This window comes from Pongo abelii, chromosome 16, assembly GCF_028885655.2.
Source record: "Pongo abelii isolate AG06213 chromosome 16, NHGRI_mPonAbe1-v2.0_pri, whole genome shotgun sequence".
Lineage (NCBI taxonomy): Eukaryota > Metazoa > Chordata > Mammalia > Primates > Hominidae > Pongo > Pongo abelii.
Window position 1 is genome coordinate 31,731,222 of NC_072001.2, and position 15,582 is coordinate 31,746,803.

Below are 15,582 nucleotides of genomic sequence, written 5' to 3' on the forward strand. Positions count from 1 at the left end.
GTTTAAGACATTCCCTATATTCAGCGTTTGCTGAAAGCAGTCAGATATTTTTCCTGCATGTATTAAGATGACCATATGATTTTTCTTCTCTTACTGTGGAAAATTATATTACTATGTTCATGAGGTATTTGGATTAATAATTCTCTTGTCTTGTAGTGTCCTTAATTATTTCACAGAGTTCAGTTGGTACTATGTTACACTGCCTCTGGCAGTGCATAAAAAATCCTGTGGTTCCACTTCTTAACCAATATTTGGCATCATCACACTTTTCGGTTTTTCCATTCTAGTGGGTGTGAAATAGTATTTAATGCTTTTTGTTGGTTTTGTTTTACATTTTTCTAATTAATAGTGAGTATCCTTATTATATGATTATTGGGCATTCTAGTTTTCACAAAGACTAGTGCCAGTCTTTGGAGGCCAGGAATCTTAGCAGCTGGACCCTGATTCCAGGGCAGCAGCGTATATTCATGGCACCACCTGTCCATGCTGCCCTCATCCCTCAGCATCACACCTAGCTTCCAGGGCTCAAGAGTCAGGTTCTGGCTGTGCGACCCACACGCCTCGACTCCAGCACCAGGACAAGTTAAGCTGGGACAGGGCTATTATAACTTTTTTTCAGAAAGTTTTTTAAATGCTTATGTTTGTTTTTCAGGTAATTCAGTGTCATTGGATTTTCAGAATTCTTTAGTGTCCAAACCAGACCCACCTCCATCTCAGAATAAGCCAGCAACTTTCAGACCACCAAACCGAGAAGATACTGCTCAGCCACCTTTCTATCCCCAGAAAAGTTTTCCGGATAAAGCCCCAGTTAATGGAACTGAACAGACTCAGAAAACAGTCACTCCAGCATACAATCGATTCACACCAAAACCATATACAAGTTCTGCCCGACCATTTGAACGCAAGTTTGAAAGTCCTAAATTCAATCACAATCTTCTGCCAAGTGAAACTGCACATAAACCTGACTTGTCTTCAAAAACTCCCACTTCTCCAAAAACTCTTGTGAAATCGCACAGTTTGGCACAGCCTCCTGAGTTTGACAGTGGAGTTGAAACTTTCTCTATCCATGCAGAGAAGCCTAAATATCAAATAAATAATATCAGCACAGTGCCTAAAGCTATTCCTGTGAGGTAAGACTTATGCCTTTGCTCAAAGCATTGACCCTGTGATTTTTCTCATGTGAGTTTGTTGTAGTTTATTTGACTTGGGACTTTGAAGTGATCTTTTTAACTCAACCTTTAAACTGAAGAGTGTTGTTGCAATGAATGCTGTTACATAGAAAGTCCTCCAGGAGGTACAAGATGTTGGTAAAATAATAAAGCTAACAGTCATGTATGGTTGGTAGGTATTGTCATCATCCCTGTTTTACTAAGAACCGAGGTTGAGTGACAGTAAGCAGTTTGCCCAGGGTCACAGCTAGAGTGAGGTGAGCCTCAGTGTAGCTACTGGTCATCCGACCTCTGAGCCCATGCTTTTTTTTTTTTTTTTTTTTTTTTTTTGAGACAGAGTCTCCCTCTGTCACCCAGGCTGGAGTGCAGCGGCGCGATCTTGGTTCACTGCAACCTCCACCCCCTGGGTTCAGGCAATTCTCCTGCCTCAGCCTCCTAAGTAGCTGGGACTACAGGTGTGTGCCACCACGCCTGGCTAAATTTGTTTGTATTTTTAGTAGAGAGAGGTTTTCACCATGTTGGCCAGACTGGTTTTGAACTCCTGACCTCAAGTGATCCATCCGCCTCTGCCTCCCAAAGTGTTAGGATTACAGGTGTGAGCCACCACCCTTGACCTCTTTTTTTTTTTTTTTTAAATAAGACAGAGTCTCGCTCTGTCACCCAGGCTGGAGTGCAGTGGCGCGATCTCGGCTCTTTGCAACCTTCGCCTCCCAGGTTCAAGCAATTCTCATGCCTCAGCCTTCCAAGTAGCTGGGACTACAGGCATGCACCACTATGCCCTGCTAATTTTTGTATTTTTAGTAGAGGCAGGGTTTTGCCATGCTGCCCAGGCTTGGTCTTGAACTCCCAGGCTCAAGTGAGCCTCCCAAAGTGCTGGGATTACAAGTGTGAGCCACTGCACCCAGCCAAGAGCCCATACTCTTAACCAGCCATGACCTCTTGTAACTTCCTGACCTACTGGTAAGGTGCATGTGGAGGGCATCTAAAAACATTAAGTATCTGTGTTCCTCATTCATTATTCGGTCCACAATGATGCTAAGAAGAAAAATAGACTAACCTCTGACTGTTTAAAGAGCAGCAGCTAGTAAGATGGCTGAGCAAATGAGACAAAGCAAGCCCACCTGGAGCCTCCCTGCAGCTCCTCTTTCCTGTCTTTCATTCCACGGCGATTGACCAGATGGATTCTGGCCATACATAAAAGCTCATCTCAGCCTCCTACAGCCAGTTCCATTTTCACGCCACCATAAAGCAGAAGCACTTGCAGGCAGGGAGAACCAAAGGTCAGGATGGCCACCTGAATCTGCTTTCCAAGAGAAAGGATGGTTATGGTGGTCACTGCCTTCCTAGCTCTGCACATCCACAAATGGTCAGGGACGGACAGAGTTGGCCCCCTGCTATGTAGCTCAGGCTGCACTCTGCTCTCTTGATGTTGTGTCGTAGGATGTCATCCCTGGCACTCTGGTCATGCTGGAGTGAAACTGCAGCTACCTTCATGTAATTCTGTTTCATTGGTCTTTCTGCTCACCTTTAAGCCCTGGCTCAAAACTGTACTTCAGGAAGTTGATAGCCTCTACTTTTGAAGCAGTCATTGATACCACATCCCCTTTGCCTTTGGTGTTCTGTGATTACTAAGTTAATCTACTGTCTCTCTTTCATGGATGTTTGGGATATGCCCATACAAGGGTCTTCACCTCATGGAACCTTGGAAACCTTGCCTCCTGCAGCCAGAGCGGGCACTTGGTCCTCAGGGAATGCTGAGGCAGGACCATACTCATGCGCACTTAAAATCCTAGGGAGAGTTTATCAAGTCTGAGATGCTGTCAGCTGTGAGATGCACCATTGTTTTGTGTCACTAAAAATAGAAGAACAGCCAGGCACGGTGGCTCATGCCTCTAATCCCAGCACTTTCAGAGGCTGAGGCGGGCGGATCACTGGAAGTCAGGAGTTCCATTCTGGCCAACACAGTGAAAACCCGTGTCTACTAAAAATACAAAAATTAGCCGGGCATGGTGGCAGACGCCTGTAATCCTAGCTACTCAGAAGCTGAGTCAGGAAAATTGCTTGAACCTGGGAGGTGGAGGTTGCAGTGAGCCAAGATTGCACCGCTGTACTCTAGCCTGGGTGACAGCAAGACACTCCATTTCAAAAAACAACAGGAAGGGAAAAACAGGGCTACCAATTAAATTGTGACTTACCAGTTTTAAAGTTCCAATTTAATGGATTTTAAAATGTGCTTCATAAAACCCAGTACCTGTTTAGTATCCCTTGTCCAAAGTTCTTGGGATCTGAAGTGTCTCATATCTTGGGTTTTTTTGGATTTTGGAATATTGCCAAAATGCTCCAATGAGCCATTTCCTTTGAGCTTCATTTTGACACTCAAAAAAAAGTTTACGATTTTGGAGCATTTCAGATTTTCAGGTTAGGGATGTTTCACCTGTAGTTGGGTGTTCAAGGCATCAGATTTTACACTTTCAGGTTGCAATTCAGTAATGAAGGTCGTTTGACTAATTGCCTTCAAAAATTGAATTTTTGAAATTTCTCTAGAATTTTTGAAATTTTCTGGAATGGAATTTCTCTAGAAATAATATTCTCGCCAGGCGCGGTGGCTCAAGCCTGTAATCTCAGCACTTTGGGAGACCAAGGCAGGTGGATCACGAGGAGATCAGGAGTTTGAGACCAGTCCGGCCAATATGGTGAAACCCCGTCTCTACTAAAAATACAAAAATTAGCCATGCGTGGTGGCGCGCGCGCCTGTAGTCCCAGCTACTCGGGAGGCTGAGGCAGAAAAATCACTTGAACCCGGGAGATGGAGGTTGCAGTGAACCAAGATCGTGCCACTGCACTCCAGCCTGGGCGACAGAGTGAGACTCTGTCTCAAAACAAAACAAACAAACAAAAAAGAAATAATATTCTCTGAGATAACCCTGTCAGTAAAATCTGTTGCCAGAAACTTATCTTGTTAAAGTAACTTCTTGATTATATGGAGAAATAAAAGTAAAGTGAAAGCACGTAATACAGTAGTAGTAAAAGCAAAGCACCTGTGTATTATTAGGAATTCACTCACTAGCCATTTCTGAACTTTCAGTCCTTCAGCTGTGGAAGAGGATGAAGATGAAGATGGTCATACTGTGGTGGCCACAGCCCGAGGCATATTTAACAGCAATGGTGGCGTGCTGAGTTCCATAGAAACTGGCGTTAGTATAATTATCCCTCAAGGAGCCATTCCCGAAGGAGTTGAGCAGGAAATCTATTTCAAGGTCTGCCGAGACAACAGCATCCTCCCACCTTTAGATAAAGAGAAAGGTAAATGTGTTTATTTTTCTCCTTAGTTTTGATAAGAGTTGCCCTGTGTGCACTTCAGAGCTTATAGTGCTTGGCTAATAATGCAGCACCTCTCTACCTCCAGATGAGTGCTGTATCGAGGGGTGCCCTGGGGACGGTGTCGCAAGCAAGCAGTAGGTGGCCTGAAGCAAGGCTGTGGTGACCACACTGCCTGCTTTTACTTTTGATGTGAAATAAAAAATGATGGCATAGGACAGGCCACGGGATGTCTCACCTGCTGAGCAGCCTAGACTGACCTAACCAAATTTATCTTTGAATCAGTCAGCCTTTGCGTCTCTGGAGATGGGTTAGGTAACACCCACTCAGAAAGGCTTTGCTGTGCCTTCACCTGATTGGAGAACCTAAACCTCTTGACAGATACTGTCTTACTCATCACCCCAGAACCTAGCACTAGTACATGCTCGGCAGAGTGCATGAAGGAGTCTCAGGAGATGACAGTATGTTTCTGAGCTTCTTAAGGAAACTTATTTTCATAATCCTCCTGGATCTACCAGGATATTATAACGAAGTGTGTTGTGATTTAGCATCTTTTAGCAGTGCTTTTACTTTCCTAAATAAATTTAGTTTGCTTTCTTACATTTTGCTGGAATACTGACATCTGATTCTGTACTCTGATTTTGGGGATATCCTGTTTTAAAAACCAGTAGGACTGACTGTGTTGGCCCTGCATGAATCTCTTTAACCACCTATGGAGCAAACAAAACATTTTAAAAATGGAAAATATGTCACATTTGTAACAAGTACATTTGAATATGTTTTATACTATAGACCCATATGATTGAATGCAGTAGCCACTACCTGCACCTGGCTAGCTAGCACTTGAAGTGTGACAATTTTGGATTGAAAGATGCTGGAAATGTGAAATACACACCAAGTTCCAACGATTTCATATATTGATTACATGTTGAAAAACAGTGTTTTGGTTATATTGAGTTAAATAAAATATTAAAATATTGCAATATTTGATATCATCTGTTTCTTTTTACTTTCTAACGTGGCTACTGGGAAATTTAAAATTCCATATGTGGCTGCTGTTACATTTTTTTGTGGTCAGTGCGACTGTAGAGAACTAACTCCATTAGGCTTTCAAGCATATAATTAGAAGCAGGGTGAGGAAAACTGGGATTCTAGAAGAAAGACCACATCCATCCTCTCTGCCTATCCCCTTTTCCAACTCCAGGTGAAACACTGCTGAGTCCTTTGGTGATGTGTGGTCCCCATGGCCTCAAGTTCCTGAAGCCCGTGGAGCTGCGCTTACCACACTGTGCGTCCATGACTCCTGACGGTTGGTCTTTTGCTCTAAAATCATCCGACTCCTCGTCGGGTATGCTGTCTTCAGTCTGTCCTTTGGGGGCTTTGGGGACTGTCATTGATTAATACCTGGGCTGATGATGCTACCCATGCTGTGTGTTAGCAGTCTCTATCTCTGTTCCTGTGGCCTTGTAGGCATCACCAGTGTTTTCACATTTATTTGTGGTGCATATATTGTAAATAAATATGGAAAGGTAGAAGAGTTTCTGCCTTTTAAAAATTGATAATTTGGGCCGGGTGCGGTGGCTCATGCCTATAATCGCAGCACTTTGGGAGGCCGAGGCAGGTGGATTACCTGAGGTCAGGAGTTCAAGACCAGCCTGGCCAACATGGTGAAACCCCATCTCTACTAAAAATACAAAAATCAGCCAGACGTGGTGGCACACGCCTGTAATCCCAGCTACTAGGGAGGCTGAGGCAGGAGAATTGCTTGAGCCAGGGAGGCGGAGATTGCAGTGAGCCAAGGTCGTGCCACTGCACTCCAGCCTGGGCAACAGAGCGAGACTGTCTCAAAAAAATTTTTTTTTGATAATTTGGCCAAATATTGACTATTTCTTGGTGTTCAGAAAAATGATGTATTCTGTCAAATTTTTCAAGATGCAGTGGGAGGATTGTTATTGTCCTGCACAAATAGGCATTTTTACCTTATTAAAATGACTTTGTTCCTTTATATAACTATTTCTGTTTTTGGTTACTATTGTTTAATTTCTTTTTTGTTTGTTTGGTTTGGTTTGGTTTGGTTTTTTGAGTTGGAGTCTTGCTCTGTCGCCCAGGCTGGAGTGCAGTGGCACAATCTCAGCTCACTGCAACCTTCGCCTCCCAGGTTCAAGCGATTCTCCTGCCTCAGTCTCTATTACAGGTGCCCGCCACCATGCCTGGCTAATTTTTGTACTTTTAGTAGAGACGGGGTTTCACCATGTTGGCCAGGCTGGTTCGAACTCCTGACTTCAAGTGATCCCACCCGCCTTGGCCTCCCAGAATGCTGGGATTACAGGTGTGAGCCACCGTGCCTGGCCTGTTTAATTTCTTAATCTACAACGTATGTATACCAGAGAAACTTAACAAGGTCTTCCATTGTGATCATACTTGGCCATGGTTTTTCAGTGTAATACTCTAAATTACTTCTTTTATACGCTATTTGTAAATGACTTTTTGCTCCTGAGATCATAATTTCAAAGCTTCCATTGCATTTTCACATTTCTCACTTCCTTGAGTGACTTAAGTTAGTTAATAATTAGAATTTTATTTTTGGTGTAGGTCACTTTAAGCGAACCTGATTTAAAGTCTAGCTTCCAAATCTTTGATAAATCAGATGAGCATTATTTAGTTTTAGTTTGGTACAGTATGAAATAAAAGTTTGTGGTGTAAAGATTATAACAAGAGCATATTTTAATGTTACCAGAGGAAAAAATTACATGTAAATACATATTTCCTCATATTTACAAGTACCCCATTTCTGGAAAAATGAAATGCTTTTGGCTCCAGATGTTGCTTAGGTAATGTCTAATATACTGTAGGCAAAGTTCTCAGCTGGCGCTGTTGACGTTTTGGCCAAATGATTGTTGTAGGGCCCTCCTGTTCGTCGTGGGATATTTAGCAGCTTCCCTGGGCCTCTACCCCTAGATGCCAGCGGTAACAAGGAAAACCGTCTCCAGATGTCCCATCAGGGGCAGGGTCGTTCCTGTTTGAGAGCTACTGCTGTAAGGGAAGCAGAAGTCCACAGTTGTGACTCTCAGCTTGCTTGGATACCACAGAGACATGTAGTCATCCCTGCCTTCTTCACATTTAATAGAAATCACCAAGAGCTTATTAAAAACTTAGATCCTGAGACCTAACTAACACCCAGTCAGTGAGTTTTTGAAGCTGCATGATTAATTTTGTTGTCCAGCTGGAATCAGAGCTGAGCAGCTCTGGTGCAGTCTCGTTTTTTTGCTTGTTTTTTGTAAGGGGGAAGACAGTCTTCAAGAACTAGATTCTGCAGAACTGAGTTTCATTTGTTGGTCTATAGTTGAGTGTGAGAAATGTGTCCTCATTCTCAGCTCAAATAGGTGATCACATAATTATCCTCCAGACTTTTGAAACTGGAAAAAAAAAAAAAGAGTGCTACTGATAATTATGTGGGCTCCAGCAAACTGGGCCTGTCCCAGGCATAAGATTACCATCACTCACTTGTATTCATTTTTTGAAAAGGCCAATGCACTTGATAATGTAATAAAGGCAAAGTCTGAAAGTTAAAAAACAAAAAACAAAAAAAACTCACACTTAATGGTGTGAGTTGGAAAGAACGTTTTAAAAAAATATTTTTTTAGAAGTGTGAAACACCTTTGAAAATTGTTAGATGCCAGCAGATCTGCATTGAAATAAAGCAATGTGTTTTGATACAAATACAATATGCTGAAGAAACAGAAGAAAATTATGTCTAAATATACGTATTTGCCCTATAATTGCAAAGCATTACCGATAGCAGTTTACTCAACTGTAAATGACATCAACTTCTTTTCTCTCATAGGTGATCCTAAAACCTGGCAAAACAAGTGTCTTCCCGGAGATCCAAATTATCTCGTTGGAGCAAACTGTGTTTCTGTCCTTATTGACCACTTTTAACTCTTGAAATATGGGAACTTGATTAAATAATGTGAAACTGGATTAAACTTAATCTAAATGGAACCACTCTATCAAGTATTATACCTTTTTTAGAGTTGATACTACAGTTTGTTAGTATGAAGCATTTGCTTGAACTGATAAAGATGAGTGAGCATGCCCCTGAACCATGGTCGGAAAACATGCTACACACTGCATGTTTGTGATTGACGGGACTGTTGGTATTGGCTAGAGGTTCAAAGATATTTTCCTTTGTGATTTTTGTAATTTTTATATCGTCACTGCTTAACTTCACATATTGATTTCCGTTAAAATACCAGCCAGTAAATGGGGGTGCATTTGAGGTCTGTTCTTTCCAAAGTACACTGTTTAAAACTTTACAATGGCCCTGGCCTAGCATACATACACATTTTATTTTATTATGCATGAAGTAATATGCACACATTTTTTAAATGCACCTGGAATATATAACCAGTGTTGTGGATTTAACAGAAATGTACAGCAAGGAGATTTATAACTGGGGGAGGGTGAAGTGAAGACAATGACTTACTGTATATGAAAACATTTTTCTTAGGGAAGGATACAAAAGCATGTGAGACTGGTTCCATGGCCTCTTCAGATCTCTAACTTCACCATATTACCACAGACATACTAACCAGCAGGAATGCCTTACCCTCATGTTCTTAATTCTTAGCTCATTCTCGCTGTGTTACTAAGTTTTTATGGCTTTTGTGCATTATCTAGATACTGTATCATGACAAAGACTGAGTACATTGTGCATTTGGTGGTTTCAGAAATGTGTTATCACCCAGAAGAAAATAGTGGTGTGATTTGGGGATTTTTTTTTTCTTTTCTTTTTTTTTTTTTTTTTTTTATTTGACAAGGGGCAGTGGGGGTTTTCTGTTCTTTCTGGCTATGCATTTGAAAATTTTGATGTTTTAAGGATGCTTGTACATAATGCGTGCATACCACTTTTGTTCTTGGTTTGTAAATTAACTTTTATAAACTTTACCTTTTTTATACATAAACAAAACCACGTTTCTAAAGGCTACCTTTGTATTCTCTCCTGTACCTCTTGAGCCTTGAACTTTGACCTCTGCAGCAATAAAGCAGCGTTTCTATGACACATGCAAGGTCATTTTTTTTAAGAAAAAGGATGCACAGAGTTGTTACATTTTTAAGTGCTGCATTTAAAAGATACAGTTACTCAGAATTCTCTAGTTTGATTAAATTCTTGCAAAGTATCCCTACTGTAATTTGTGATACAATGCCGTGCCCTAAAGTGTATTTTTTTACTAATAGACAATTTATTATGGCACATCAGCACGATTTCTGTTTAGATAATACACCACTACGTTCTGTTAATCATTAGGTGTGACTGAATTTCTTTTGCCGTTATTAAAAATCTCAAATTTCTAAATCTCCAAAATAAAACTTTTTAAAATAAAGTGCTGGCTTGGTCTGTTTGCCCACTGTTTTCTAGTTTCATGCAGCTTTATAATCATGTTTTAAAATCCTGCACACAAATCCTTATCACCCAGCGTCACCTGCCACCTCGTCGTCTGGTGTTGCATGCAGAATCTCTCCCCTTGGCCAGCATGTACAGATGAGTGGGCAGTGCTCATCTGAAAGGGCTCAGATTGAAGTGGGGCAGAAGGACCTGGAGACAGAGTGGGAGAAAGCAGCAGGCAGACTTCCCCCTGCGGGTAAACACACACCCCTGCGTGGAGAAACACCCCTGCATGGGGAAACACATGAGTTCGTGTGTGTGTGTGTGTAACCATTTGTATATGGTTTTATTCCCCAGATAAATAGCACGGGCATTGTTTAATGTCACCCACATTTGGGGGAAGAAAATGGGTTTAGTGAGCGTAAATATTCCATTGTGGACATCCTACTTATTTAACTGCCACCCCTGTTAATATTTGGGTTATTGCTATAGTGTTTTAGTAAACATCTTTGTGGACTGAATCCATCTGGGTGGATTTTATTTTTTTCATCTTTATTAAGGTATAATTTACATACAGTAAGTTACTGTTTTTAAACTGTTAGTTCAAATTTTGACAAACACATACTGTTTATTTACCACAGTTAATACATAGAACAGTTTCTTTATCTTCTCAAATCATTTGTACCCCTTTATATTCAACCCCTCTTCCAGCCCATGGCAGGATGATCTCTTCTGTTTCTGTAGTTGCCTTTTTGACAGTGTCATACAAATGGAATCATAAAATATGTTGGCTTTGAGTCTGGCTTATTTCACTTAGCATGATGCATTTGAGATTCATGTATGATGTTGCAGGTTCTTTTTTACTGCCAGGTGGTATTCCATTGTGTGGCTGTACCAGAGCTTGTTTATCCATTCCCCAGTTAAGGAACTTTTGGGTTGTTTCCAGGTTTGAGAGATTATTAGTAAACTGCTATAAACATTTGCATACAGGTTTTTGTGTAAACGTTTCTTCATTTCGCTTGACTTCAGTTTGATGAAGTCTAGTTTATCAGTTTGTTCTTTCATAGATTGTGCTTTTGTTATATCTTCACTAAGATGTTCTGTCTTCACTAAGAGAAATCTTCACTTAGCCCAAAGTGTAAAGATTTCTCAAGTTTCAGAATTTTTTGTTTTATATTTATGTCTGTGATCCACTTTGAGTTAATTTTATGTGTAGTATGATATAGGTGTTGAGTTTTTTATTGTTTTAAATGTGTCCTTATTGTAAACACAGACACACATATATAAGGCCTAAATAAGACAGTTTTCATTTAAATAAATTAGGGAAACAATTTATTGTGAAAGGGACACAACTCAGTAAGTCTGTTTTTTGTCCCCCTACCTTTTAGTATGTGGCATGAACACCTGGTCAGGTGTAGATACCTAGAGCTCCTTCCTAAGGACATTTCTGTTGCCTAACCATCTTCCCACAGCACTGAGCATGGTGCAGTGAGTTCATTCAGATGGCCAAGCTGTAGGGTCAGAATTCTGCTTTTGCCCTTCCCCTATACTAACGTTACAATCAACAGAAGGCTTAGTGAACATCCACTAATGCTGCGTGAGTCAGTTCCTCCTCTTGACCTCTGAGCAAATACTTAATGCGGTACACAAGGCACTGTGCAGATGGAGATGACTCAGATGAGGAGACACAGACGTTGACACTGGGTGGCTTCCATCTAGACAGGGAGCAGTTGGCTAGGAAGGGATGTGGCAGCAAATGCAGGAAGGCCACCTAGCAGGCAGATGGGGAGTAAGTTTTCGGTTTTCCTTGACTCGCAATTTGAAAACCATTTACTGGATAGGAAGCCAGGCTCTGTTTTCTGTCCAATTAGCAGAAAGCAAACCAGAGAGCTGTGTGCACAGATGCATCCTGGGACGCGTTACTGCGGCTGCCCAGCAGCCCTACATGTAGAGAGTGACCTGGCACTCTGTTTCCAGGCTGCTTAGCCGGGTTTCCCCAGATGGAGTGTGGGAAGATCCATTGTTCATGTGCTGATTCTTTCAGAACCACATTGTTGTCTCCTGATCAATTTGATCACAGCAAAAACTCAGTGGCATTTTTGACTCTTACCTACTCGTGCTTTCCTTTGGAACTACTTGACAGTGAAGGAGCTGTTGCCCAAGATGCAGGAATACCATTTGGTTTAGGGGAGGGGGTTTTTGTTTGTTTTTGGCAGAGGAATTCACTAAGAAGGTATATATTAAACTTGGAAGATTTCTAGTTCAAAACTAAAATGGATAAAACTTTAAATGTTTGTTTTCCATTTCTATTTTGTAGATAATTAGGGCTTTCTTTACCAGTGGCCATGAAGGTGCCCCCTAGCGCTTGTTTCTCCCAGCTGATGGGTGTTCATTCAGGTTAGCCAGAAGTTGACACAAACAAGGTGCTCGGAAGAGAGGTCTGTAACCAACTACGACAAGCCTTCCACATTCTGACACTCTCCCTTCCCTCCCTTTGCACCATAGGCTGTTCTGAGGGAATTGTGTCCACAGTTGTCTAGGAAACCACATGCCAATAAAGACTAAAAATTGAGTTTTGTTGGCACCAAGTGTTCTGCCTACTGGCACAATGCCAGGCAGGGAAGATGTGTAAGGTTTTCACTTGGTGCACGAGAGAAGTGCACCTCGTGAGATGCAGCAGAGCCCCCATATGGAACGCCCTCCTCTGGCACTCGCCCACGGAAAAATAGGAAGAGGTGGGTGCACGGGTGGTGATTTTAGCATGTTTGTACCTTGGCTTGATTGTCACTGTAAAGTTTTGAGGTAATTTGATCTATTTGTCCACATACCACCTCCTGGTCTTAAGTGGATTTGAAAACATGCAGGTATGAATCATTTTATACCCCCTTAAAAACAGAAGGAAAGAAAATGTGGAAACTGACATGTGGTCAGTATGCTGCTGCTGTTTAGTGTTGAGGGGCGTGCCAAGTATTCACCCTAGCAACTCTTCATTTCTTGTCAATGGGGGTGTGGCAGAAACCAGCTGGAACGACAGCAGTGGGGTTCCTAGAGAGGACTTTGAGGACATGGGATTTCCCAGAGCACTTCTGAGAATGAGTGCCTTCCATGTTGGATAAGGACAGCTTGAGGATGAGCGGGAACCAAGTGGAAAGGATGAAGGTTGAGACCCAAGAAGCAGCCCCAGTCTTGATACCTACCAAGCAGTGGTTGCAGTTGTAGTGGGAAGCTGAGGGCTTTCAGAAACATTTGAAACTGAGTGCTTTAAAGCAAAATTGAGTTTCTTTGCAGCCTGCTCTTTAGTAGAGGACACGTGCACCAAACAGTCCCAGGGCTTCATTGGTTTTTCTCCTGGAGACGGAGTCTCGCTCTGTCACCCAGGCTGGAGGGGCAGTGGGGCAATCTCGGCTCACTGCCCCACCATGCCCAGCTAATTTTTGTATTTTTAGTAGAGACAGGGTTTCACCATGTTGGCCAGGCTGGTCTCAAACTCCTGGCCTCAAGTGATCCGCCCACCTTGGCCTCCCAAAGTGTCCGGATTAATTACAAGTATGAGCCACTGCGTCCAGCCCATTGGTTTCTTCTTGATAGGACCAGGGAGGAGGGTGGAAGCTTGGTCAGTAGGATCCAGTGCTGCTGCCCCTGGGGGACAGGATTTGGTTCTTAACGTTTTTGAATATTTAAGCTCAGTTGAAATGCTCCCACCAAGCCTTGAGGAGTTGCTCCCCAGTTTTAGCAGCCATTAATGTGCCACATTTATGACAGCACAAACTGCAAATTTTCCAAGGAAGCATCTTGAACCTGAGTCCTCTTGAAACACTTTTGTGGCCTTTCCAAGGAGGACCACAGGAAACACAGGGCGGGCACCAGGAGTTAGCAGAAAGTGGATCTGCGTCCACTGTCTTGACGATTTTGTGGGATAGAGGCAAAAAGAACCCTGTGCAGGGAGGGCAAGACTAAACCGAAGGCCCTCACCTCAGTCGGAACCAGGAGAGCACAGCCTCCAGCCCATCACAGCCCAGCAACTTGTGTCCACCACCCAGGCAGGGGAAGGGTTAGTTTTTATTTATTTATTTTTTTTTAGCATATTTTCACACTTAGTTGCAATAACACAGCATTAGCGAGAATAATACAGAGAACTTCCCTTCTGCCCTTGACCTAGACTCCCTGAGTGTTGCCAGTTTTCCACCTGTGCAGTGCACTCTTAGGTAGGTAGGTAGGTAGTCAGCTTGGGCTATGGTAACAAAATACCATAGACTGAGTGGCTTAAACTGAGTGGCTTAGATCAGGTCCAAGATGCTTCCCTGGAAAATTTGCAATTTGTGCTGTCATTTATTTATTTTCTCATCGTTTTGGAGGCTAGAAGGTGCCAGCATGGTCAGTTTCTGTTAAGGGTTCTCTTCCTGACTTGTAAACAGCCACCATCTCTGTGTCCTCAGTGGCCTGTCCTTGATACATGCACATGGAGAGAGCAGACATGCCCTCTGGTGTCTCATTACGATCCTAATCCTATCAGATCAGTGCCCACCCTTAGGACCTCATCCAACCTCAGTTACTTCCTTAGAGACCCCATGTCCAAATGCACCCACAGTGGGGGTTATGAATTTTAGGGGACATAAACATTTCTGCCCATAACAGTATTCTTCTGAATCATGCGAGCATAAGGTTGAAGACATGATGCATATTACCTAAGAACAAGGGTATTCTCTTATATAACTACACTACACTTAACCTCAGAAAGCATTACAAGAATTGACTTTGGCTTCATCTATTTTCTTCTATTGGCTCTCTGTTTTTCATTGCGTGGAGTTTGCGCTAGTCTTTATTATTTCTTTCCTTCTTGCTTTGGGTTCAGTTTGTTCTTTTTCTAATTTTTGAAGGAGGAAGCTTGGTTTAGTGATTTCAGATATTTTTAAAATAGGCATTTTAAAGCTATAAATTCCCTCTAGATACTGTTTAGCTGTACTTCATAAATGTTGATATTTTTACATTTTCATTTAGTTCAAAATATTTTCTATTTTCCTTGTGATTTAACCCCTGAGGTATTTAGAAGTAATTTTTTAAATTTTCAGATATTCGGGGCTTTCCCAAATATCTTTCTGTTGTTTTTAATTAATTTTATTCTGATGTGAAAACATACTTTGTGTTATTTGAATCCTCTTCATTGAGTACAAGGTCTATCTGGAGAATGCTGCATGTGCTCTTGAAGAGAATGTGTATTCTGTTGTTGGGTGGGGTGTTTTATAGATAGAGGAGAAGTCAAGTTGGTTGCTGCTGTTCTTCAGGTCTTCTATATCCTTGCTTGTTTTCTGTCTAGTTCTCTCAGTTACTGAGAGTGGGGTATTGAAGGCTCCAACTATTATTGAATTGCCTTTTTCTCCCTTCAATTCTGTCAGTTGGGTTTTACCTATTTTGGAGCTCTGTTGTTAGAAACATGTATGTTTATAGTTGCTATATCTTCCTTATGACCATTATGAAATATCCCTCTTTGTTTCTAGCAATATTATCTGTCTTAAAGTCTATTTTAACTGATAATAGAATATCAGTTAAATTTTCTTATGGTCCCTGTTTGTATGGTATATCTTTTTTCATTCTTACTTAGTTTTAAGGTATTTGTGTCTTTTAATCTAAATGGTATCTCTTTATACAAAGCATATAGTTGGATCTTGTTTTATTACTATCAATTTCTGCCTTTTGATTGGAGTGTTTAAT

General features: G+C 41.7%; 1 protein-coding gene across 12 annotated transcripts in view; it reads left to right on the forward strand.

Annotated features, from left to right (window-relative positions):
• The window catches only part of TJP1 (tight junction protein 1), a 267,513-nt gene extending 257,642 nt beyond the window's left edge, over positions 1 to 9,871 (forward strand). For 4 of the 12 annotated variants that reach the window (XM_054532460.2, XM_054532463.2, XM_024232469.3 and 1 more), the window contains 4 exons: positions 653 to 1,130; positions 4,255 to 4,472; positions 5,692 to 5,835; positions 8,332 to 9,871. In XM_054532460.2, coding sequence (XP_054388435.1) covers positions 653 to 1,130; positions 4,255 to 4,472; positions 5,692 to 5,835; positions 8,332 to 8,426 — 935 coding nt within the window. In that variant the 3' untranslated portion in view covers positions 8,427 to 9,871. The remainder of the gene's footprint in view (positions 1 to 652; positions 1,131 to 4,254; positions 4,473 to 5,691; positions 5,836 to 8,331) is intronic. The other 8 variants (XM_054532462.2, XM_054532464.2, XM_024232471.3 and 5 more) reach the window with 2 other exon arrangements.
• Positions 9,872 to 15,582: the final 5,711 nt, after the last annotated feature.